Raw genomic sequence first — 24,938 nt, 5'->3', positions numbered from 1 at the left:
AAACCCAGGGTTGTGAGTTCAGTTGTTGAGGGGGCCACTTAGGGGATCTGGAGCAAAATCAGTACTTGGTCCTCTGGTGAAGGCAGGGGGCTGGGCTCGATGACCTTTCAGGGTCCTTTCTAGTTCTATGAGATAGGTATATCTCCATATATTAAATTTTAAATATCTTTGCGTCTCCTTTCTTCCTTCTACTTTTCATCTATTCCAGGCATCAAATGATTAGCACCGCACATAGTGTGGCCGCATAGCAGTAACAGAATGGAACGGGTCCGTTTCACATTTGGGCTAGAGTACAGTACTGTGGGAGATGTGGGTAAAAAGGGAAATAAAATTAAAGGGGATTCAGTTGAAGTGGTAGAGAGAAGCATATTGTTCAAGTATAAGGTTGAGATGTGTACCCCAGAAAGAGAAGTAGAAATACATCTCCTTTGCATGCTCTTTAAAGTGTACTGGATGCACTGATAGTGGAGAGGTAGCAACGTTATAGTTAAGGTTGAGATTAAATGACTGTTTCACAGCCAATTTTTCTAAGTGCTCTAAAGTCTACATGCTAACGTGGATTGCTTTGAAAATTGCTGTACCTCGTGGGTCGCGGTCCAAATTTGAGGTCATCTGAGCAAGAGGTTCTTAAGATACAACCCCATTTAAAAAAAAAAAAAAAAAAAAGCTGATGTCAAAATTTTATAGTTCTACAATTTGGGGATTTTGGGCAAAGGTCTGAGGTTTGATCGATTGCTCTTCTCCTCCTCCTCAAACTGCTATCTGCCCCCAGAGGATTGGTCTCTGCTAATGTCTGTCATCCATTGCCTTTGGGGAAGCAATATTTCAAAAGTTGTCCAGGGTCTACAGTGTGGATCCAGCCAAAATGACAAGCCAGATTGTCATTTATTTGTGTACATACAGCATGACTGGGGCCTTGTTGTGTGCCAGAATGTTTGCAGGCAGCCTTATATCAAAGTGAGTGGTTCAAGATAACATGCTGTGGTTATTGAAACCAAACAGCACCCAGGTACTGCGAGCTTGAGTCCTTTCCTTGGCAGCTTTCTGAGAATGTGTATTGTGTACATTAGTTGTTGTTTGCTGCATTCTGTGGGAGCTTCTTCTGGAAGTTTAACCCTGAGAGAATTTCTGGTTTTAACAGCTGATATTTCAGAGCGCTCTAAAATCCACATATGTATTCAGATTTTTACCTTAAAACTATTATCAAGGACAGTAACGTTAATTAATAGAGGGAAGACAGCAATTGGGTATTGTAATCATGCTCTTATTGAATAATGATACTGAGTGTGATCAAAGAAAAGCAAGTTGTCGTGATTCTCAGCAAGTTGAAAAGATTGCTGAGCATCAGGAAACATACCAATAGAAAGGCCCATTCTAAGGACTGGCATAAGGTTGACAGTGGCAAGTGTGGTTCCAGGGTAATGTCATCAGTCAAAACAACAACTTATGTTTATCGAGGAAAAATAAGCACAGAAAACAAATTACAACTTCCTATGGTAATTCTTCCAGTCTACACAAACCAAGGGTTCACACCTGTCAGTTTCACCTTTTGAAGTGCTATAATTTCTTGGGGGAGGGAGGAGAAAATGTCAGATTTAGAACAATTTTAGTTACATGGCTGACAATACTTCTGAAGTAAATATCTCACTGCTATTTTGGAGATAGCTTACACTTGCTCCAAAGATGTTGTCTCTTCCTCTGTGGTGTAAGCACATTATCAGAACTAATTTTTCTCCTGGTCAGCCTCCTTTACAGATAGCATTGACAGTGCAGTTATGCTGATTAGTCGCAGTGCTCAGCCGTGATGATTGACTAATTTGAACACTTTCTACAGTGACAGGAACAATAATTACTTTCATGCAGTCATGGGTTTTGTGTTTATTTCAGGTCTGGTTCACATTATAGCGTATTAGTACATGTGTTTGCAATATAAAGAATTGCACAGTGATCCCCATTGTGGCCGCAGACACAAAGCTAAAAGTGGGTGTGTGCTGAACCCAAAACTCCAGAGGAGGAGAATCAAACTCATTGGCCTTGTGTTCAAGGGGTAATGCTTAGTCCTCTAAGCCAGAGCCTGAGTGCATTACTCACCAAGAAGTTCCTGAGGAAATAACTCTTAACCATTGCAAATTGTCTATAAGTTGACGTCCTAAAGCTTTTAGAGTGCAATAACTTTTGAAATACTTCTAAACTGATCCTTGGCGCTATTCAGTAACTGATCATGGGGACAGTCCATACTTTACATTTCATGAAGGTCAGAGTCTTAGATTTTCCATAGCTTCGCACCGAAAAAGTTATATTAGTCTGATAGTTATAAGCCGCTCACTTTAAATGGCTGTATATCTGGGAACCTCTTGACGAAATGATCCCAAATTTTCATTACAAACTAGCTCCCCTTGTGGCATACCATTTTCAAGACTATTTCTCTATACAGGTGGATATTAGAGCACTTTGATCATTAAAATCAACTCCTCATTAGGGAGGCTGTGTCAGAGGGACCCTTTGACCAAATAACCCCAATTTACACCACTATCTCTACCCTTGGCCCTCATGTGATACAGTGGGACAAAAGCACCACCACAGTTAAGGTTACATCGGGGTTTCTATTTAACGGGTGAAAAGGTCTACAAAACCATCGTGAGTTAGCGTTTTTAAATGTTGTAGCTTGTACACTGCTTAGATTTTTTTTTTTTTCTCTATAGCAGTTGGGGACGGGGGAATATAACTTGAGGTTTGCTGTGACTTTTGAAAAGTTTCTGTAGTGTTTCTGCTGTAGAAAACTCATACTTCTATAGGATTTTGACAAATAATGGTTCTTTAAACAGTTTTTGTTAGAGTAGAAAAGCATGGAGTGATTTTAGTTGTCTCTTTGCATTAATTTATAACATTTTAAAACAGACCCTTCCAAAACAAAAGTCTTCTCCAAAAGCCTGAGGCATATAAGAGTGACTCCTTGTTCTTTAAGAGTTAGTCCCCAGAAACCTATGAGGAAATCTTCAATATGCTAGCCGTAAGCGTTTAAATTTAGCAAAGGGTAATAGATATACCACATTTTTCTATTGACCATTTTTATCTCCATTCCCTAGGTCCTGCACTTTTGAAAATAATCAATTATGGACCAATTCCACCTGTCACTTCCCCTGCCCACAGAGCTTCCCTAGAACAGTGGTTCTCAGACTTTCCAGACTACTGTACCTCTTTCAGGAGTCTGATTTGTCTTGCATACCCCCAGTTTCATCTCACTTAAACACTACTTTCTTAAAAAATCAGACATAAAAGTACGAAAGTGTCACAGCACATTTACTGAAAAATCGCTTTCTCATTTTTGCCATATAATTGTAAAATCAATTGGAATATATTGTGCTTACATTTCAGTGTGATATTTGAGCCTGTTTTTCACTTGCGAGCCTTGTCTGAAGCCCGAGCCGTACCACCTAGGACTGAAGCATGTAACTTAGCGTCGCGGCGGACTCCTGTGGCATAGGGCCCAGGCAGTTGCCATGCTTCCTACGTCCTAATGCCAGCCCTGTGATTGTCACCACCTAAACCCATCCCGCAACCTCCGTGGGAGACGCAACCCCCAGGTTGAGAAACACTGATCTAAATGAGTTGAGTATCCCCGGAAGACCTCTGTGTACTCCCAGGGGTACACATACCCCTGACTGAGAGCCACTGCCCCAGAAGAAGTAGGATGAAAGTTACATTTTTGATATATTTCAGTTCGCTGGGGCAGCAGTAGCAATACAAGATTGTACAGAGAGTGGAGAAATACTGAGGGAGCAGATATACAGAAAAGAGAGTAGAACTGGAAAGAGTGTGTTTTTTTTGGTCTGGTGATGCAATGGTAACACTGCAGAGTTCAGCGCCAAGTGCCAGCAGTGCCTGGAGGAGGAGTTGAGGCAGTTCGCACATGGTCCCTGGGAGGAGAAGCAGCAACCTGTTTTCCTTAGCTAGAAAAGGGGAATCAGAAACCAAGACATTAGAGCAGTGGTCCCCAAACTTCGTCTGACGCTTTCCCCCCTTACCATCATGGAACCTGTCTGGGCCAGAGCCATGATCTGGGGGCTGGTGTCCGGGACCCAGGAGTGGCGCAAGGTTGGGTGGCGCTCCCTTCCTGTCCCCTCGGGCAGAGCCTGGCCCAGGTCCCACAACATATCCCTAGAGTGGCATACACCCCACAGTTCGGGGACCACTGCCTTAGAGGAGGGTGGGAGTGAAGAGAAAGTGACATCTTAGCAGACCCTTGGAACAGGAAACGAAGGAAAAGAGAGAGAGAATTAATTTTAGGATGCATGAAACTGTTTCTGGTTTTCATCAGCCAATCAAGTTTTGATTCATAAATAGCTATAAATGTAATGTGTATGGATAATAATTCATTTTTGTTACTGTTTTGGAACAAACACCAAGTGCTCATCTCCAGAGATGCATTAAATACAGATGGCTTTGGAGATACACACAGTGCATGTTGGAGAAGATAAATTGTTTTTTCTGCATAGCCAGTATGTAGATTTCAATAATTTGTAACAGTAGGAATTAAAATTGTTTCAGGCTTTTTGAAGGCATTATTCCTCAATGAGTATTCACTTATGTTTGTTTGTTGAGAGATGGTAAAGAACAAAAATAAAAAAGCTGACAAGGAAAATATAAATAAAGCTAATAGCCACCTCTCTGAATTCCAACTAATAAGTGTAAAAAGCTAACCAGTCCCATAAACTTGAAACAAAGTGGGGGTGGAGGAGGGGAGATAATTTTGAATTTCAAATCAGAGCTTTTATTCAGACTCATCCATCACCAAGGAGGAGGAATCATTCTCCAAAGCTGTCACCACTCAACAGGATGGTATAAATCAAAAGAGAAGCCTCTATTAGAATCTTCTTCAGCTTCCTAACTAGAAACATACCAGAAAAATCACATACTAAAAAATTCAAAAACAAAGAGTTATTTCATTACCAGAAGAAGAGGAACTGTGTCACCTGGACAAAGGAGAGGAGAAGAGGAGACTGGATAGACTGTTCCTTCTCCATTTATTTGAACTGCAATAAACTATTTCTGTATTAGAAATACATGTGGGACAGATGGAAGAATATTGTGAAGGATAAGAATTGGAACATAAGTACTTCCATTTCAAAATCCAGAAAAGTTCTGTGCATGTTCCTCCATCTAACATTTAAGGACCTTTATAAAGACAAAATAGGAAGAAAACACAAGTAGAACAAGAAGTCCAAATTGAGAGCTTAAAAATTTGTATTCAAACCCAAGGAGAAAAAGGGCCCTTTACCTTGCAAAATGTGGATGTAGCTAGTCCTTTCGTTACTAACATCAGAAGCAACTGTTCTTTCATAATGATCTGGTGGTGCAAAGTGTCTTTGTACCAAAATTGGTAATTATTGGTAATTATATACCTTTTCTACACCACCATATGTGTAGGATCAGTGCATCCAGGCTTTTGTTTTACATTACTATAGTACTTGAATTATCTCCTGTTACTCTGCTACAGAAAACTCCTTCAAGGTCATGGACCAAGCTGTGGAAGTGGAAGAAGACTTGAAAATCTCTTTAACAAGAGATCACATTTAGGACAGTCATTTTGGATAATTTTCCAAAGTATATGGGGTTTAAATTGTAAAAGTGCTCTGATGGTATGAAGCTGGATTAAGGTGTATTATTATTTGTGCCACTGTAATGCCTAGGAGCCCTAGACATGGGCTAGGACACTGTTGTGCTTAGATGCTACACATTACCAAAAAAACTGTCTCTAATCCAGAAAGTTTACAATCTAAGAAAAGACACAACAGATAAATAGAGATGGAGGAGTACAGTGAAACAATGAGACAGTGTTGCTCAGCATGATGGGCAGTGATCTCAACAGTCTAACCATTATCAAGCCCCATATACATTATGACATCAGGCCCTCTGTGTCTCCACCTCTGCCCCTGTATCATGGCCTTGTCCCTAGTGTAGAGGTGGCAAAGAGTCAGGGGCAGTAGCATAGGGCTGCTTTCTCCACTCATGAATGGTGGCATGGTGGCAGTCATGTCTTCCCCTCCACCCCCAAATGGGAGCAAGCAGGAGCGTTCTCCCACCTAGAGAGGTAGGGCTGGCGGTCGGGGCAGAGGAGGAACAGGCACAGTATTTACCCCAGAAGTTGGGATATTATCTGTTTGGGACGATGGGCTGTCCCCGCTGCATTCCTTCCCTATCTGCTACATCCAAAGTCTCCTTCTTGGGGTAGGGTAGGTGGTGCCTCCCAGAGCAGTGGGGCTTGGAATTTAATACTTCGCTGCATGAGGTAGTTCAAACTGTTGTTTCTAGGCTGTCCGCTATAGCAGACACCACTGCATCATTTAGATGTGGATCATGGTTTTGAGTTTTGCTTTGAAACCATGAGGGATAGACACTTTTTAAATGAAAGCTGAGTTTCCAAAGTCATGTGACTTAAGACCTGGTGATCTAGGCACAGTCATATAATGTATCAGAGGGGTAGCCGTGTTAGTCTGAATCTGTAAAAAGCAACAGAGGGTCCTGTGGCACCTTTAAGACTAACAGAAGTATTGGAGCGCAAGTGCGTCTGATGAAGTGGGCATTCACCCACGAAAGCTTATGTTCCAATACTTCTGTTAGCCTTAAAGGTGCCACAGGACCCTCTGTTGCTTTTTACAGTCATATAATGCCTTATCTTAATGTGGCCCTGCATATGATTAGTAGCTATATGTGTATGACCCTCTTAAGGACTGGATCAAAAATAGTAGGTTTTACACAACAAAGGGTGGTGAAGAATCACGTGCATGTGAAAAATTATAACCAAATGCCTGTTGCCTATAATTACTTGACTCCATAGGCAGTAAAGACAAATAAAGTGAATTTAGCCAGAGGCTGCCAACTTCTTGAAGTCCTTATAAAAACATATCTATCTTAAACACAGATAAGAGGCAGGTAGATGTGGAGAGTTTGGGAATGCATCAGAACATAGTTATGGTTTGCGGGGTGACCTTAATTGTTCATTTCTATACGTTCTAATTTTCTTAAGTGTATAATAGATACAGAAATATTAAATAAAGAAAATACAACCTTAACCTTAAATTTCCAAGTACGGTGTTGGGTGGGTGGGTGAGGCATTGTTGTTTTTCTTAAGAACTACTATCCTAACAAGGAGTTTTTAAAGCCTTAGAGTCATAGTTTGAAATCTAGACAATGTTTAAGCATGAGCTAAATATTCTTTCAGGTACTACATGTCCTCTGCCAATTTGTGACTTTTATAACTGCATTCTTGTCTTGAAATTGTTTTCTTTCCTCTTTTGCTTTGTGAAAGACCCATGGAAGAGGAGGAAACTAACTGACCTCTACAGCAGAAACAATTTACACAAAGTAGATGAAATAAAAATAAGAGGAGAGAGCTCAAATTTAGAACTAACTTTCTTTTCTGTGTTATTGAATAACAGACTTGTGCTTTAAGTTTGGGATTTTAAATAGACATTAGTTATCTCCTTTAGCATCACTGGTCTTGTCTGTTGTAATTGGCTCTCCCTTCAGTATTATTATCCAAAAGATTTGCAATATAAAGATTAGGAATTACATTTGTACTCTAACTTATTTGGGGGTTGCCTTACAAAATCTTTCAATAAACTGATCTGTCATAGGATTTGCAGAGGAGAACAAACCAATCACCTGTGTTATGTAGTATGGAAAGTCATGGATTTGGCTTCTACTCTAGGTTAACATATCAGCAAGAAACTGTCAGGTCCCATATCAAAGAGTGTACTTTTGTAACACTGAATTTAACTACCCTGTTCTTGGGGTGTTGAATTGCCAGCCAAGTACTTCTACACAGCTACCAAAAATCCTCTCAACTATTTCTTTTTTTCTCTTCCCAGTTTTAGGTCTGCACTGAAGTGCAGAGCCATACTGATATCCACATAGTGTTGTATATTCCTAGCATGACACACAATTATGTCCACCAGCAGAAAGGAGTCCCAGCATCTCCCTAAAATATTGCTGTTGAAGGAAGCCTAGAGTGTCAGCTATAATCCACTACAAGGTGTATGCAGAAGACTGTTATAAATTAGCATTTCAGTGAAGGACACAGAGCTCTACATATAGAAAATCCTGTGAAGCACGACTTACATGGCAGATCCTCAGCTGGTATAAGTTGTCTGACTTCAGTGGCTTTATGAAGTGAGACATCTTATATCCACTGAGGATCTGCTCCCATATCAAAGTTCTTCCTCTCATTAGAAGGCAAATAGAAGAATATCTGACCTGCAGAAAACTAAATTATGACTGAATAACTGCACAGAAATCAGATCAGAAACTGAAATTTCCTGAACTGATTCAGCCATGTTGTACACACACCTAATATTATTAACTGTTAGATATGCTCAATTCAGATTTCACCAAAGTTTTGTCATTGCAGGAGACCAGGGCAGCCCTTTCTCCCTTCATTGGTCAGTCTTTGGTATCAACCTGAACATAGCTGTTTTCGTCCTGTCTTGAAAATTGTTTGTGCATGGTCAAATACACCTAGCAAGCCTCTGAAGATGGTAGGGCTCAAAAGGATTTCTTCTCATGGGAAGAATGTTAGGCTGAAGATTTTGAGAGAGGGAGACACTGTAGTTGCCCTTCTGAGGCCAGCAGTACAAGTGGACTCAGGAGAGTTTGTCCACAGTGGCATGGATGTTTAAATATGTGATAATTGCTTCCATGTTCAAATAAAACTTTAGTATGCAATAGAGGTCTTGCCACATTATGCAGTACACTATTCAGAGCACACCAAGTTTGAAAATGTCCAAAGAGACCTCCCACACTTTATCCAATGCCACTTTAAATAGGATGATGGTGGGGAGAACAATAATGTTAATCACTAGCCCAACCTTCTCCTCTTTAGATGATACATGAGTCTCCCCAGCTGGTTTGGCTGCCATTCTGCTTTACTTCAGTACCCGCAAGTTCAAATTTCTTGAACTCTGTAGTGTGCTTTATTTTATGAATGTGTACCGTCTCAAAGCGTGTGAAACTGTACTCAGCTGGGATCAGCCAAAAAAATCTGGTGTTGGTTTTTTTGGATGACTGACTTCATAGAATCATAGACACGTAGGGCTGGAAGAGGCCTTGAAGTCAAGTTGTGCCCATGTGGAGAGGTAAGAGTAAGTAAACCTAGACCGCCCCGTCAAGTTTGCACTGTTTGTCCAGGCTGTTCTTTACCTCAAATGATGGGGATTCCACAACCTCCCTTGGAAGCCTATTCCAGTACTTCTAAATTTAACTATGAGATTAGTTAACGTAAGAATGTATTACAAGACTTAGAACATAAGAGCAATCATACTGGGTCAGACTAAAGGTCCATCTAGCCCAGTATCCTGTCTTCTGACAGTTTTCAGAGTAACAGCCGTGTTAGTCTGTATCCACAAAAAGAACAGGAGTACTTGTGGCACCTTAGAGACTAACAAATTTATTTGAGCATAAGCTTTCGTGAGCTTGTCTTCTGACAGTGGCTAATGCCAGGTGCCCCATAGGGAATGAACAGAACAGGTAATCATCGAGTGATCCATCCCTGTCGCTCATTCCCAGCTTCTGGCAAACAGAGGCTAGAGACACCATCCCTCCCATTCTGGCTAATAGCCATTGATGGACCTCTATCCTCCATGAACGTATCTAGTTCTTTTTTGAAACTTGTTACAGTCTTTGCCTTCACAACATTCTCTGGCAAACAGTTCCTCAGACTGACTGTGTGGTTGTGTGAAAAAATACTTCATTTTGTTTTAAACCTGCTGCCTATTAATTTGATTTGGTGACCCTAATTCTTGTTATGTATTCCTTCTCATAACACTTTCTTATTTACTTTCTCCACACCAGTCATGATTTTATAGACCTCAGTCATATCCATCCATAGTCGTGTCTCTTCCAAACTGAATAGTCCGTCTTATTAATCTCTCCTTATGTTGAAGCCATTCCATACCCCTAGTACCATGGATTTATATAGAGGCAATATGATATTTTCTGTCTTATCATCTATCCCTTTCTTAATGATTCCCAACATTCTGTTTGCTTTTTGACTGCCGCTGCACATTGAGTGGATGTTTTCAGAGAACTATCCACAATGACTCCAAGATCGTTTCGAGTGGTAACAGCTAATTTAGTCCCCATCATTTTATATGTATAGTTGGGATTATGTTTTCTAATCTGTTACTTTGCATTTATCAACATTAGCTCACTTTGTGATCCACTATAACCCCCAGGTCCTTTTTCAGCGGCACTACTTTCTAGCCAGTTACTCCCCATTTTGTAGTTGTACATTTGATTTTTTTTTTCCCCTTCCTAACTAAGTGAAGTACTTATCTTTATTGAATTTCATCTTGTTGAATTCAGCCCAATTCTCCAATTTGCCAAGGTTGTTTTGGATCTAATCCTGTCCTCCAGAGTGCTAGCAACCCTCCCAGCTTGGTGTCATCTGCAAATTTTATATGCATATCTGCCACTCTATTATCCAAGTCATTAATGAAACTATTGAATGGTACTGGACCCAGGACTGACCCTGCAGGAGCCATTAGATACGCCTTCCCGGTTTGCCCCTTGGTAATCTGATTTCAGTGTACAAAACGGGGAGGGGGGGAAGGCTGATGGGTATGGAGGATCTCTGCTTGAATTGTTGCAGAAAATTAGACACTGCATATTCAGTCCACTTTCCGATTTTCACGTCTGAAAAGTATAGCGATTATATTTCTTAACTATAACATATATACCACGTATATGTTTGTCTGGATTCACAAAAGGCATTAACTATTAAAGTATAGTACATGTTTGTGGTTTCTTTATAGTTTATTACCTCAAGTGGCCAAATTAATCTGTTTTGTTTTTGCAGCCAACAAAAATCTTCACATCTTCTGGACTGAGGCAAAGCATAAGAAATTTCAGCCCCAAAGGAGGGGGGCGGGGGAAATAACTGAAAAGAGGGTTTTAGTATGGAATGGTGCTTTTGACCTTAACTACAACTGCAACACTGTAATTTTGAGCATATAATGTTGATCTGTATTCTGTGCCTTCTAATAAACCATTTTGAAAGTGGAATAGCACTACAGATCTCATGAGCCTAATCATCTTCCAGCTATGCATCCTACAATGGATCTTGTGTATCCCTTCAAGCCTTCATGTAAACATTCAGATTTACTCAAAGCCTGCAGTAGATAGATAAATGCAGAGAATATTCAGGAATATCTGTTTAAAGATTCATTTTCTGTAGTGAAGTTCATACATGCAACACTTGTCAGTTTACACAATGTAAATCTACTTGCTGTATCCTAGTATTTTTCCTTTCACAAGTTGTATAGGTGAAGTAAAATGCTGTTTTAATCTCACATTCAGCAAAATTGATTGTACCTGTACTCGGACCAGGATACCTTGGTTGGTAAAAAGCCTATCCTTCTTAGGGAGAGGAGGGTATCTGCATGAGACTTGATGGGTGGAAACAAAAGCCCATCTCTTCATGGTCATACATGCAAGGTGCACGTCAGTGATTTAGATGGGTTTTACCAAGCATATCTAGATTTCAAAAGTGTGGCTGTAAGGTCAAAGAAATATTGCTAATATATTTGGCATGCGGTATTTGATAGCTTGAGACTGATACATGGAAAGCATTGCAATGTGTTAACTTGAGCAGTACTAGATGTAAATAATGCTGGATACTTTTAGCAGGTTGGGAAATGTGATGATAGTTTCACCGTGGGTGAGGGAGTAGAGAGAAATGTGATTCACTGAGCAAACCACAGTGAATTTACCAGATCTCACATTTTTCTCTCATACTTATTTTGAGAATTAGGGAACTTAGGGCTTGTCTTCATGTACAGTGCTACAGCAGCAAAGCTGTACCATTGTAGCACTTTAATGAAGACGCTACTAAGGGCTTATCTACGCTACGTAACCTCAGCTACGTGAATAGCATAGCTGAAGTCGACGTACTTAGATCTACTTACCGCGGTGTCTTCGCTGAGGTAAGTCAACAGCTGATGCTCTCCCGTCGACTCACTTACGCTTTTCGTTCTGGTGGAGTACCGGAGTCGATGGGAGAGCACTCAGTGATATATTGACCCCTGCTGGATCGATAGCTGCCCGCTGATCTGGCAGGTAGTGTAGGCAAGCCCTAATCAATGGGATAGCTATGTTGATGGGAGAAACTAGCACCTCTCAGGGAGATGGATTATGTCAATGGGAGAAGCTCTCCTGTCAACAAATCGCAGTCTACATGGAGGGTTAGGTTGATATAACTGTGGCTTGGGTGTGGATTTTTCACACCGCTGAGTGACATAGTTATACCGATTATAGATCTATAGTTTATATCTGGCCTCCGTTTACAGATGAATACATTTTTGTTCTTGTTTCCATTTTGTACCAAGAAAAGGGAGCTGGGTTGATCAACTTCTCCTAAACCTCTGTATAGCATCTGAAATTTAATTCCACAATCCCAGTTTCTGCTTGTTTTATTGATCAGTGATAATACATCATTGTCAATACTGTTGTTTTTTTTTACAAAAGATATGCAGGCATTTTCAGTAATGCCCCCACCTCATTTTCTAACATTTATAATATTGTAAAACCTCACACTCAGTTGAAACTTTGGGTTTTTTTCATTTGAATAAAAATAAACATTAGCCTTGACATTTCTCAGTTTTTGAATCTGTATAATTTTTTCATTTGTGTGTTTTCACTTGTGTAGCCCAAATGAATTAGATCTTAAAGGGGGAGCGGCGGGGAATGAATTAGGTCTATAAAATAGTCTGTTTTGAAAAACTAATTCAAATTAAAGGTCCAGGATAAATGTCAGGTCTAGATTTAAATGTCACCTACGCTATATGAGTAACTTTATCCATGAAGTTTCGTAAGTGTCTTTAATGAATATGGTATGCTTCCTAAATATGTAATTACATGCCTGAGAAAAGCAGTTGAGGAAATTATTTAATTTATAAATACATCAGAGCTTTCCCAACATATGAACCAAAACATGTCTAAATATCACCTTGCCTAGCCAGTAGCCATTCTGCTGTGTGTGTAACTTGTTAAATACTGCATAAGTAAATTCAGAATTCACTTTTTGACCCCATTACCATAGATAGTACGTGCCCTATTAGCTTCCATATAAACATTTCCTTTCGTATAAAAGGAGAATTCTATGAATTGTTATGAACTAATAAAAGAGGAAATTCAAAGTCCATTTTCACAATCCCATCTTTAAATATCACTAATTTGACCTGGTATAGTATATCATGTACCATTATATCTAAGGAAAAGTCTTGTGTAGCATGTGATTCTTAAAAATAAATCAATTTAAGAAAATGTGCAAAATTAACTATGTTGAACTTAAACACCATTTTGTCCCCTTTTACCTCATAAGGTCATCAGTCCTTTGCTCCACCATTCATAACTTTAAAAATAGTCTTGACTGTCTGAAGATTGTTTTATTTAGGAGGTAATAAAACAAGCAAAACGGTGATGTTAAGTTGGGACTGAAAGGTATAGTGTTGCTCAGCATATGTTTGTTAGTTCCAATGCAGAAGAATAAAAGAGAAGGCACATTAGAGTAAACGTTTCTCCTTCAGTGACATTCTCAAGAATAAAATGCATTGTCATTACAGTTTGTCATAAAACTATCCAAGGATTAAATTCAGACCCCAAAATAGATGTTCATTACAATTGTATCATCTTGCCCGGCTCCTCCCTCCTGCTTAGTTAGCCTTTCTCTCTTCCCTTCTGCTTTATTTACTCTACAACTCTCTCATTGTGCCTATCATACTGTGTCCAGTAGTGCTTCCACAACAGTACAACTCTCCAAAGTAGTAGCAGTAGAGTGAAACAGATACAATCCATCTCCGTTTCACTCTTCTAGTGGGGAAATGCCACGTTCTGTAGCAATGAATCTCTACTACTGCAGGCAGAGTAGAAATTACATTTTTCATTCCCTTTTAAATAAATGGTGGAAGAACACTAAGATCTAGTCTTTACGGGTCTTTATTGCCAGTGTTAGGGAACCTGTTATGCTCGTACAAAGCACACGGGATCTTTATAGAGGAAGATAAATACACAGCCTTTATTGAGAATACCACAGTTAACATACGCTTTTTAGACAAACACATAGTCCTGCCAGTGATGTTCATAGTTACCAGTCTGTTGTAGCTCAAGTCAATCTAACTAGGCATTAGATTGAGCACGAGTGTGGAGCTGGGTTCTGTCGGTCGCGATCCGATGCTCCGAGGCTTTGCAGGACTGAACCCAGAGTTCCATGGCAAAACACCCCAGCTTTATAGTTATAAATTCCCATTTGATTTCATGCATTTTGCAATGTCATTCTGTAATCATTAGTCCTTAAGTGGTGTTATCATTTGATGATTATTGTCGGGCTTCCCATAGTTATCTCTTATTTGTTGTCTCGCCTTCGGGGGTGCCTGCCTCACCTCTGAGGTCGTCAATGTTGCTAACATATTTTAACATCGGATACAATGGATGTTTTCTGATTGTCTCCTGGTCTTTCCAGGTCTCTCACTTCTTCTTGACCATCTGGACATTTGTGATGGCTTTCACACCTTATCTTTTTTTCTGATGCATGCATTCCTCATTCACACAAACAGTCTCTTACAGAAACCTTCAAAGGTATACAGACAGCAGTATTGTATATTCAGCAGAATACATTGTAAATCAACCCTTGCTAAATCTTGTAACTAAAACAATTCACATTGGGGCTTCAGACCCTCAACATTCCTCTAATCTTCTTAACATAGATACTATAGAGAATCCTGTCTCTTACTTCCTAATTTGTAATACATATAGGAAACCATAGTAGCTTTATAACTTATTCTAAAACAAAAGGGTGACCATAATCACTCATAAGGATTGTTCTGGTCTGTCATTCCTTTCTGCTATTCAAAAGGGGTGGCTGACAGGATGAAATTAAATCATACATTAATTCTCATACTACATTATAAAATCCAGCTCCTACAAACCTACATTTAAAATTCTGTTCGAGCTAAAACAGTTCTTAAGTTTTGGTCCCCCAGCATGATAGGGCTCTAGGTTAAGCAGCATAGTTTAGCCCTGTTCTGCTTCAAACTGTTAAATTGTTCTAGGGCCATTTTATGCTACTTGAAATAGCCAAGGTAACAAATTTCAATACTATTACTCCCATCATCTTTTAAAAAAAAAAAAAGAAAAGGGGGGGGACACTGCAGTTTATAGTATACAAATTGCAAACCTATTTTCACTAGATGGAGAGCTGTGTTGAAAACAGTTTCCTGGTTCTGTTTGTAGTATGGATGAGCCCTTAGTTGAAAAACAGTTTTAAATAAGCTTTTCACATTAGTAGAGACAGAGCTTAATAGGCTGTCCAAACTAGAATGTAACAGTATATTGCTAGAACACATTAGCTAGCTAACACCTTCTAAAAATCTAATGTATACAGGGTAGTGTAGATTTTAACTAACTAGTTGAATTAAAGCTTGGGAGGAGCTTAGGTTTTCACTTGTCTGCTTTGTGTACACTAGATTTTTAAAAGTTAACATGTTCTAGCACACCTTTTAAATCCTAGTCTAGACAAAGCCAGAGAGGATTAAGTCTTTAGGTTGTAGGTCACAGTATGTCCCAAGCATAAAACTTCATTAAGATAGTCATTACTTATGAAAAATGATTAGTATGTTAGATTTATTTTAAAACACACAATACACCCACTCTCTCTTAAATATAAATAAAACTAAAAAACTTAAACGATAAACCTATTTCTCCTCCAGGGTGGCAAGGAAGTCTCATATTTCTATTTTTAAATACGCAGGAGATGCTCTGGTATAATGGGGGTATGATCCAGTTAGCCTGCATAGAGCTTGCAGTTCTCAGATAATAAACTCCTAGATAAGATCCTGATCCTGCAGATGCTTACACATGTGCCTAACTTTACTATTGTGAATAGTCCCACTGTAATCAATAGAACTACTCGTGGTGTGAGTGAATAACTTGCAAACCCAACCTTCCAAAAACTGTTCATATGACAAACCAAATTAGGAGTTTCTAGGCCAACTCATTTTTTGTGGTGATATTTTTATTGGAAAAAAGTCTGAAATATTTCACTTTTTTTAAACTGCCAAATCTTAGTGTTTAGTCCAATTATTTTTTTAAAAATTCTGGTTGAGTATATAAGAAATTTCAGAAGAATGGTGTCAGTTCTGGCAAAGCTGAAGTGGGGAGATGTCAAAATCAGACAATAGGAAGTCAATGGTAACTATATACAGTTCTTTCAAGATATTGTCCTACTACACAATAGCGCTAACTAGTATCTCTATTTAATTCCATCTATTGGTGTAATTATATTTCTCTAAAGGCTATAATCATTTTTAAACTAGTGACAAATTGACAAGCAATGAAAATTAAGTTAAAACTAACCTATGGCTGAGGCAGTTACTACTCACAAACTCCAACTAGCTTTAAAATGGGTAAAGGCATTTTGTTTCTCATACACTGGTCACAAAAACTATTCTGCACCGCTAGTATAGTTTCACAGACGAGGTTAAATATCAAGGAATCTTTAAAATGGGACTTGTTACATTGGGGAATAGTGTTCTGGGGTAGTGGTAGACATTTTTTTTAATATTTAAATCTTGACATAAGGTACATTTACACTGCACATTACTGGCAGCAGCATGAAAAGCAAGCTGCATCCATACTACAATGTGTAGTTACATGTGTCTGTGAAAGCCTCTGGTAGGGGAGGCAGCTTGGAAAGGCTCTGGCAGCTCCCCACCACAGCAGCCTTTCCTTGCTGCCTCACCACTGCTAGTCTTCCAGTTTGGTGGAGAAAGGCAAGAGGAATAAAGAGGCACTCACTTAGCACAAAATCAAGATGTCAGGAGTAAAATTAATCAAGGCACTTGAAAAGAAGAAATTCTATATTTGCCTATACACCAATGCCAAGAGTCTGGGTACTAAACAAGGAAATGGAATTGCTCATTTATGAGCATAAATTCAATATAGTTGGTATTACTGAAACCTGATGGGAAGAGGCACGTGACTGGAATGTTAAAAATCACTGGTTATAACTTATTTAGGAAAGATCGAGTAGGCAAAAGGGGAGGTGGAGTGACATTCTATCAAAAATGGCATTGCCTGTTTCTGAGTCACTGATAACTCAGAAGAAAATGATCTTGTATTCTTATGGATTAATGTTCTGCACATAACATGGGGTAGTAGCTGATGTCTGCTTTGGACCACTAAATCACACTATACATCAGGATGGACAGCTCCCTGAACATCTAGCTTTATGTGTAGGAAAACAGTCTGTTATAATGGAGAACTTCAGTCTGAATGATGTATATACTGGAGGTTTCATGCTGCAAGTACTCAGACATCCTTGGAATTTCTAGAAATTGCAGATGACTTTTTCGTATCTCCATCATCCAGCACGAGGAAGTCTATATCAGACCAAACATTGACAAATACAGACTAATTGATCTCTGAACTAAAAAGCAGGTTAGAATAAATTTATTTGCAAATGAAATAAAGTCAAAACAGTAATATACATACTTGGTCCTTTAAAAGCACTAATTGCACAAAGTTTGAACATAGTTATGAGCTGAATCAGCTGGGAGAAAGAATTTAAACAGTAAACTGCGAATGATAATTAGGAGCACTTTAAGAACATTTTTACTAGATGCCCGAAAAGGCTACATTGGTTTAAAATAACAGCATGGTGTAAAGGGGAGATAAGTGTGTGTGTGTGTGTGTGTGTGTGTGTGTGTGTGTGTGTGTGTGTGTGTGTAAATAATATAAAACAAATGGGAAGAGAGGGAATTGATAGTAGAGGTTAGATGCTAGGAAGCATAGAAAATTGGTAAAGGACTAAAAGGGAAATCTGTGGCCAGCAGAGTTGAAGACAATAAAAAGGAGTTTTTAAAAGAGTATTCCTTTCATTTTTTATACAAACAATGGAATTGGCCCATTACTACATGGACATTGTAGAATTGTTAACAATAATGCTGAAAAAGCAGAAGTCTTCATTAACTATTTCTGTTCTGTATGGAGGTGGAGGAAGCAGATGATGTTTTTCTATCATATAATTATGATAACATATTCCCCACACCAACAGAACAAAGGGTGATGATAGACATTTTTTAAATATCCGGTCCACGTCACTTCCATCTAGGAGTTTTAAAAGAGCTGACCTCAGATCTTGCGGTTAGTAATGTTGATTGTCAATAAGTCCTGAAACATAGGAGAAGTTCCAGAGCACTGGAACAGAGCTAATGTTGTGCCAATATTTTTAAAAGAGTAAATGGGATGACCTGGATAATTATAAGCTTGTCAGCCTATAATGGAATGGCTGATACGAGACCTGTTAAAGAATTAGAGGGTAATAGAATTAATGCCAGTTAACATGAGTTTATAGAAATAAGTCTTGTCAAACTAATTTGATCTATTTTAGTGAGACTACATAGATGATTGATAACACTGCTCTACAATTTTTGAGAAGTCATCTGCTTCAGAGATAAAATGTGCTATTTATGTATTTTGATGTGCTGAATTCAAATATGACAATTAAAACAACTGATTGGCTACTGTTTCTAAGATATTTAAGTTTTTACATTTTATGTCTATGTATATTGTGTAGATAGTTTTTAATCACAAATTGTAAACCTAGGTCTTTCATGTGTTTATGGTTGCTTTACATGATATTTCACCTGTCCTGTTTATGTAACACTTTAAAAATCAGCAAAAGGGTTATATAAATTAAAATTTATTATGAAACAAAAGGCAAAAAACTATTATGTACATAGTTTAGTCCTATTCACAGTCCACTTTTTCTTCTTTGACACACCTTTCCCAACTGGAGGCACCATGCAGAAGTAACAATTGCTGGCATGATCTGTTGGCTCTCTCCAAATCATTGGCAAAAGGCATAGATTTCCTTTTCCTGTTCAATCACTGGCGAAGATTTGTTGCACAAGTGTTGCAGCATATGTGTGGAGCCCACCTCTTGTCCTGATCTCCAATTTTGCAGCCAAAATAAAGGTGATAGGCTTTCTTAACCATAGTGGTTATACTGCGCTTTTGTGATGCAAAAGTCACTTCACCACAAACATAGCAGAAGTTATCTGCACTGTTCACACAAGTACGAGGCATCTCTGCTCACTTTGGCTAAACAGAAATGTGTCCCTTTGCAAAATCAAACACTGACAAATAAGAGAGCACGACACTATGATTTCTAGAGCTGATATAGGGCAATTTGTTTAGCAGAGTGATGTAAGCTTCGTGATGATTGCATCATCCATGACTTCTAGGAATAACATGATGCAATTCATATCATGTATGACACAATACCAGCTTCAGATTGCATCATTCATTGTTTTCCCTAAAAAGCAAGTACTGTCCAAACCCAGTCATAGATTTATTCATAGATCCAGTCAAAGATGTATTTTAGTCATTTCTGGTTTAAATTGAGATCCCTTCCCTTTATAACTCACTTATCCTTCGCCATTCCCAAGTCAAGGGTCATATATACTGACCCAATAGCATATCTTGAAAACTAGAGCCAATCAACAATATTAAGCATCATTTTCGTTCTCGGTGACCCAGAATTAGTAAAGTTTGACTACATTTATTTCAGAAGCATTTTGGCTGTAGAGCAGTGTAATGTAATATATTTAGATTTCTATAAGGCGTTTGACTTGTTCTTGCATGACACTTTAATCAATAAACTAGAACAATACAAAATCAACATGGCACACATTAAATAGATTCAAAATTAGTTAAATTATAGTTTCTCGGAATGTAATTATAAATACAGAATCATTGAGTGGCTGAGTTTCTAATGGGGTCCCCCAAGGACAGGGTTTTGGCTTTGTGCTAGTCAATATTTTTATCATTTGACTTGGAAACAGGGTCGGCTCCAGGCACGAGCCTGGCAAGCAGGTGCTTGGGGCAGCCACTCCGGAGAGGGGCGGCACGTCCAGCTATTTGGTGGCAATTCGGTGGACGGTCCCTCATTCCCACTTGGAGCGAAGGACCTCCCGCCGAATTGCCGCCGCAGATTGCGATCGCGGCTTTTTTTTTTTTTTTTTTTGGCTGCTTGGGGCGGCCAAAACCCTGGAGCTGGCCCTGCTTGGAAAAACACAAAATCATTAAAGATAAAGTTCTTAGATGACACAAAGATAGGTAGAATAGTAAGTAGTGTGGAGAAGTCACAGATTCAGAGCAATGTGGACTGATTGATTGGCGCTGGCAAACTCTGCTTCAGTAAAGCTAAATGTGTAAGGACAGGAAGGGGGATTCTATCCTGAGAAGAAGTGATGCTGAAGAAGACTTGTGGGTCTTGGTGAATAATCCGCTGACAAGGAGCTTCCAGTGCAACACTGTAACCAAACTGGCCAATGCGATTCTTGGATATATATAAACAGGGAAATATTGAGTAGGAGCAGAGAGGTTATATTACCTCTTTTTTTGGCACTGGTGTGACAACTACTGGAATATTGTTTCCAGTTCTGGTGTCTACAGTTCAAGAAGGATGTTGAAAAATTGGAGAGAGTTCAAAGAGCTACAAGAATGACTAATAGGTTGGAAAATGCACCTTATAGTGAGAGACTGATTTCCCAGAGTCTATTTAGCATATCCAAGAGACGGTTAAGAGAAGACTTGATCATAGTTGAGAAGTATCTCCTTGGGGAACAGAAATCTAATATAGGGGGGCTCTTCAGTCTAGTACACCCATAACAAGAACCAGTTGCTGGCAGTAGAAACTAGACACCTTGACTAGAAATAAGGTGCAATATTTTAACAGAGAGAGTAAGTCATCATTAGAAGAATTTACTAGTGGTTGTGGAGGAGAAATTTTGAATCAAGATACAAGCACAGTTAGTGGACTTGAAGCAGGCATTAATTCGGGGAAGTCTCCCATGGCCTGTGTTATACAGGTCAGACTAGACCAGTGGTTCTCAAATTTTTGTACTGGTGACCCCTTTCACATAGCAAGCCTCTGAGTACGACCCCCCCTCCCCCATATAAATTAAAAACACTTTTTTAATATATTTAACACCATTATAAATGTGGGAGGCAAAGTGGGGTGGAGGCTGACAGCTTGCAACCCCCCCATGTAATAACTTTGTGGAGAACCCCTGGACTAGACAATCACAACAGTCTCTTCTAGCATTAAAGTCTGTGAATCTAATGTTAATGAAATTCTGGTGGTTTCATTAAAAATGTTTGGGTGAATAGACAGATTTTTAAATGTTCAAATGGTAATTACTGTTAAGCTTTTGCCATCTCAGAAACACTCAGCGGATATAGTGAGCCACTAAATCACATGTAAATAAGCTTTAAAATAAAAATCTGTGTGCTAAAACTTTTCAAGCTTTCTTCTGAATCCTTTAATTATAGAGGGAGATGGTAGCAGCCCCTATGTTTTAGTTGCCTACATTTTCCATTATAAGGATTTTTGTGTATTTTTGTTTGAGAAGCTCTATCAATTGTGTACAGCAGACCTTTGATATTCTGCAGGACGAATCCTCTGATGCTATAGCAGTGCCTTTTCTTTGTCCCATGAAATTCCATTGAGGTTTGGTTTAGTTGGAGAGTGTTAAAAAATAAATAAATCACCATTTCCCCTCTCTGTGTGTCAGGAAACTTCTAGCAGCTTGCCCAAATCACAGGGTGCACTTAGGCTAGGCTAATGCTGCACAGCTCCCAAGCAGCAGCTTCAACACAGAGAAAACCTAGAAAGCTGCCAGAGCATTTGTAGTAGTATTGGGGTAAGACAGAGCCAAGCTTAGTTCCCCCTGAACTTAGAGCCCAGTTTCCTACCACCACCTCCAGCCTCCGGTGGACACCAGATGGGGCAGGAGCGCCTCCAAATCTGGGGGTTGGGAAGAGATACACGAATCTAGTTCCACCCATAAACCCCCCAGATTTAGCACAGACCCCCCCCAGCAGCCTATTTTTGCACCTGTAGGGGGCCATGTGGGACAGGAGCCCCCATGTCCCAGGGTGGCAAAGGAGCGATAGGTTGAGCTCCCTTCCGCAACCACCCTGTGGAACCAGCACATGGTGCTAGCAACCCATCTCCTCTCTGGAATAACAGCCTTCTCTTGCTGCCAGCTAATGTGGTTAGTCCTGTAGTTCAAGTGATAGCAGTCTGTGTGCTGCAGTGCTAAAGGCTCAGGTTTCAAACCCTGTTGATGGTCCATGATGGGGAAGTCATTACAATTGTATATAATAAAAATATTTTTACCTTTGTCCTTTAAAAATAAAACCATGTTAAAAATGTTGTTTAGGTTATAAAATCAGGCACATGGAAGTTAGGAAAGCCAGATTTACAGTTGCCCATGCAATCATAATTTGGTCCCCTTGTGCAAATGCATTTTGATGCAATCTTTAATTACAGGGTCATATATTATTTTTCCAGAGCCATTGTACAGATTGGATGCCCGGGGTAACAGTGCATTGTAATCCAATGACTTTCTCCCTTCTATGGAAAGCCAGAGAGCCACAGGCAGCTGTAGGCAGGTCTTGGCAGGATACAGAATTATAAAACAAAAGTTTGCGTGCCTGGCTGCAGTAAAATGGCAAATTCCGCTACAAAAATTCTGAATTCCGTAGCATCTTGGGGAAAATGCCAAATGCTGCAGCTGTAGAATCGCAGAGGCCACAAACCCAAATTGATATGAAAGGGGAAGTTATGCCTCTTCTGTTGTTTCACCCTCTCTTCAGACTTCAGTGGGCATCACTGCAATAGATCCTGTTTGGAGAGTATTGTAAGTATTCCTGTGTCAAATAGGAAGTGAATTTGAATCCTGGTTGGCTAATGTCATGGGATTCATGCATTATATTTTTAGAATCCATGTTGTCAAGTCAACTTTCCGTCTAGGACAGACAGTGTTTCTGTTAAATGGCACAGGTAAATGGGCAGAAGAGAGGATGCAGACTCCTGAGAAACAGCTCCTTCAGGGTAGGGAAAGTAAGGAAACAGCTAAAATTTCCAGATTTAGTTGCCTTAGATACCCACCCCATCATCTATGGGGTGGGTAGCTGTGTTAGTCTGCATCTACAAAAACAACAAGGAGTCTGGTGGCACCTTAAAGACTAACAGATTTATTTGGGCATAACCTTTCGTGGGTAAAAACCTCACTTCTTCAGATGCATAGAGTGAAAGTTACAGATGCAGGCATTAACCCCATCATCTAGGCTTCTGAATAAGAGAACTTTCAGACCCACAGTTCTGCACACACACCCCGAAAATCTGGCTGCCCGTATACATTCCCAAATACGGATTTGCTGTTTAGCTTTAGACATCTACATTTTAAAATGTTGGCCTTGAATATTCAAGTTTTAAAATTTGGCCAAACTGTAGTATATGGATTGAGGAGGATGAGGAGAGGGAGAAGGTCAAAGTCGAGTCAATTTTTATTTCTTTGGATAAGTATAATTTTGAGTTCCAGATAAGTTTTCATAAAAACCTCTTGCTGAAGGCCTAAAGAAAGCATTATTTAATTGGAAAGTTTGGGGAACTCATACCTTATCATACCAAGAACATACAGATGGATTAGCTAAGGAGGAAGAAGGTATAAATCTGGGAATCACTATTTTTGAATATATTTTATGTTCACTTTGTTCTGCCTTCTAAACAGACACTCCTAGAATATGCAGAAAAGTGGAAGACATCAGAAGATCCTTTGCCATTGTTGCAGGTATACACAGTGGCAATCCGAAGCTACGTGAAAGCACGACCTTACCTTACCTCTGAGTGTGAAAAAGTAGCCTTTGTGCTTGAGCGCTTAGCACTGTAAGTATATTTTCAATTATTTGGATACTGTGTGTAGATAACTTATTTTTAAGCCATTTGTACTGGCTACCTGATCATTTCTGGCCTGAATTTAAGAGTTGGGTTTGATTCATAGGACTTGAGACCTTGCTAGCTGGGAGACTGCTTTTCTCCCAATGCTACTCTCTCTCAGTTGTGATTGACAGAAGCACCCATTCTTAGTTTGAAATAGGCAGAGTCTGTTGACCTCCAGGGCACACTGCAAGGCACATCTATTTACCTGGACTGGTGCAGGGGTGGACTTTTGAGGGAAATCTGATTTGTGTATAGATGGGGAGTTTGATGTTCTGCGGATAGTTATTTGTTATAATTTCTGGCAAAGCACCTACACCGTTGAATAGGTGCCCCTTTTTATTTTTTATATAGATTTAATAAATAAGCTATATATTTGTAGGATTTTTTGTGGATTTTAAGCAGAATAATAGATAATGGCTCTTTGTTAGACACTTGAAAGACAAGTTGGGTGTAGTGGTTTTTTTAATGCATTCTCAAAGCCATGTGAATTAATGCTCTTATTTGACTTTCAGAAGCTGTGTTGAACTTTTACTTTGTCTGCCTCTTGAATTACCAGAAAATCAATGGGAAGAGTTTCAAGCCTTTGTACAGGTGAGAGTTTTTCTTGTATAAAGAAAAATACTAAGAAAAGATGGGATCACCAGCTTTTAAAAAACAGTTTAGTAACCTGGGAACATTGAGTCACAGGAATTAAGATTAACTCTATGCTAGTTTCCTGTGGGAGAAAGTCATTCAGCTGGAAGTTCTTTGTGCTGTTAGGTAATTAAGTTGTCAATCACATCTTTCTGTATGAAATAGTTGATATGCCAGCTTTGTAGTCAAAGTTTGCTAGGGTGAAAACAAAATGAACCTCTGGTCCCATCTGTTGAGAAATTCTTCAAGGGATGCTCAAAGGAGGATGCAAAACCTCCTTTGAGCAAACCTGTCAAAGGAGGATGTGTGTTCCTCTTAATAAGCCCAGTGTTCTGTGACCTGCTGAAATAGCTAGCCTTTTCTAATTGAATTTTTGTAAATTACAAAAACAACAAGGAGTCTGGTGGCACCTTAAAGACTAACAGATTAATTTGGGCATAAGCTTTTGTGGGTAAAAACC

General features: G+C 39.3%; 1 protein-coding gene across 1 annotated transcript in view; it reads left to right on the top strand.

Annotated features, from left to right (window-relative positions):
* ZNF292 (zinc finger protein 292) overlaps nucleotides 1-24,938 on the top strand; it is a 61,780-nt gene that overhangs the window by 14,024 nt on the left and 22,818 nt on the right. The window contains exons 2-3 of the mRNA XM_034766076.1: nucleotides 23,637-23,791; nucleotides 24,358-24,436. Of these exons, the coding sequence (XP_034621967.1) occupies nucleotides 23,637-23,791; nucleotides 24,358-24,436 (234 nt within the window). The remainder of the gene's footprint in view (nucleotides 1-23,636; nucleotides 23,792-24,357; nucleotides 24,437-24,938) is intronic.

Source organism: Trachemys scripta, chromosome 3 (assembly GCF_013100865.1).
Source record: "Trachemys scripta elegans isolate TJP31775 chromosome 3, CAS_Tse_1.0, whole genome shotgun sequence".
Classification (NCBI taxonomy): Eukaryota; Metazoa; Chordata; order Testudines; family Emydidae; genus Trachemys; species Trachemys scripta.
Note: the sequence above shows the minus strand (reverse complement) of the source record. Positions and strands in the feature narration are given on the sequence as shown.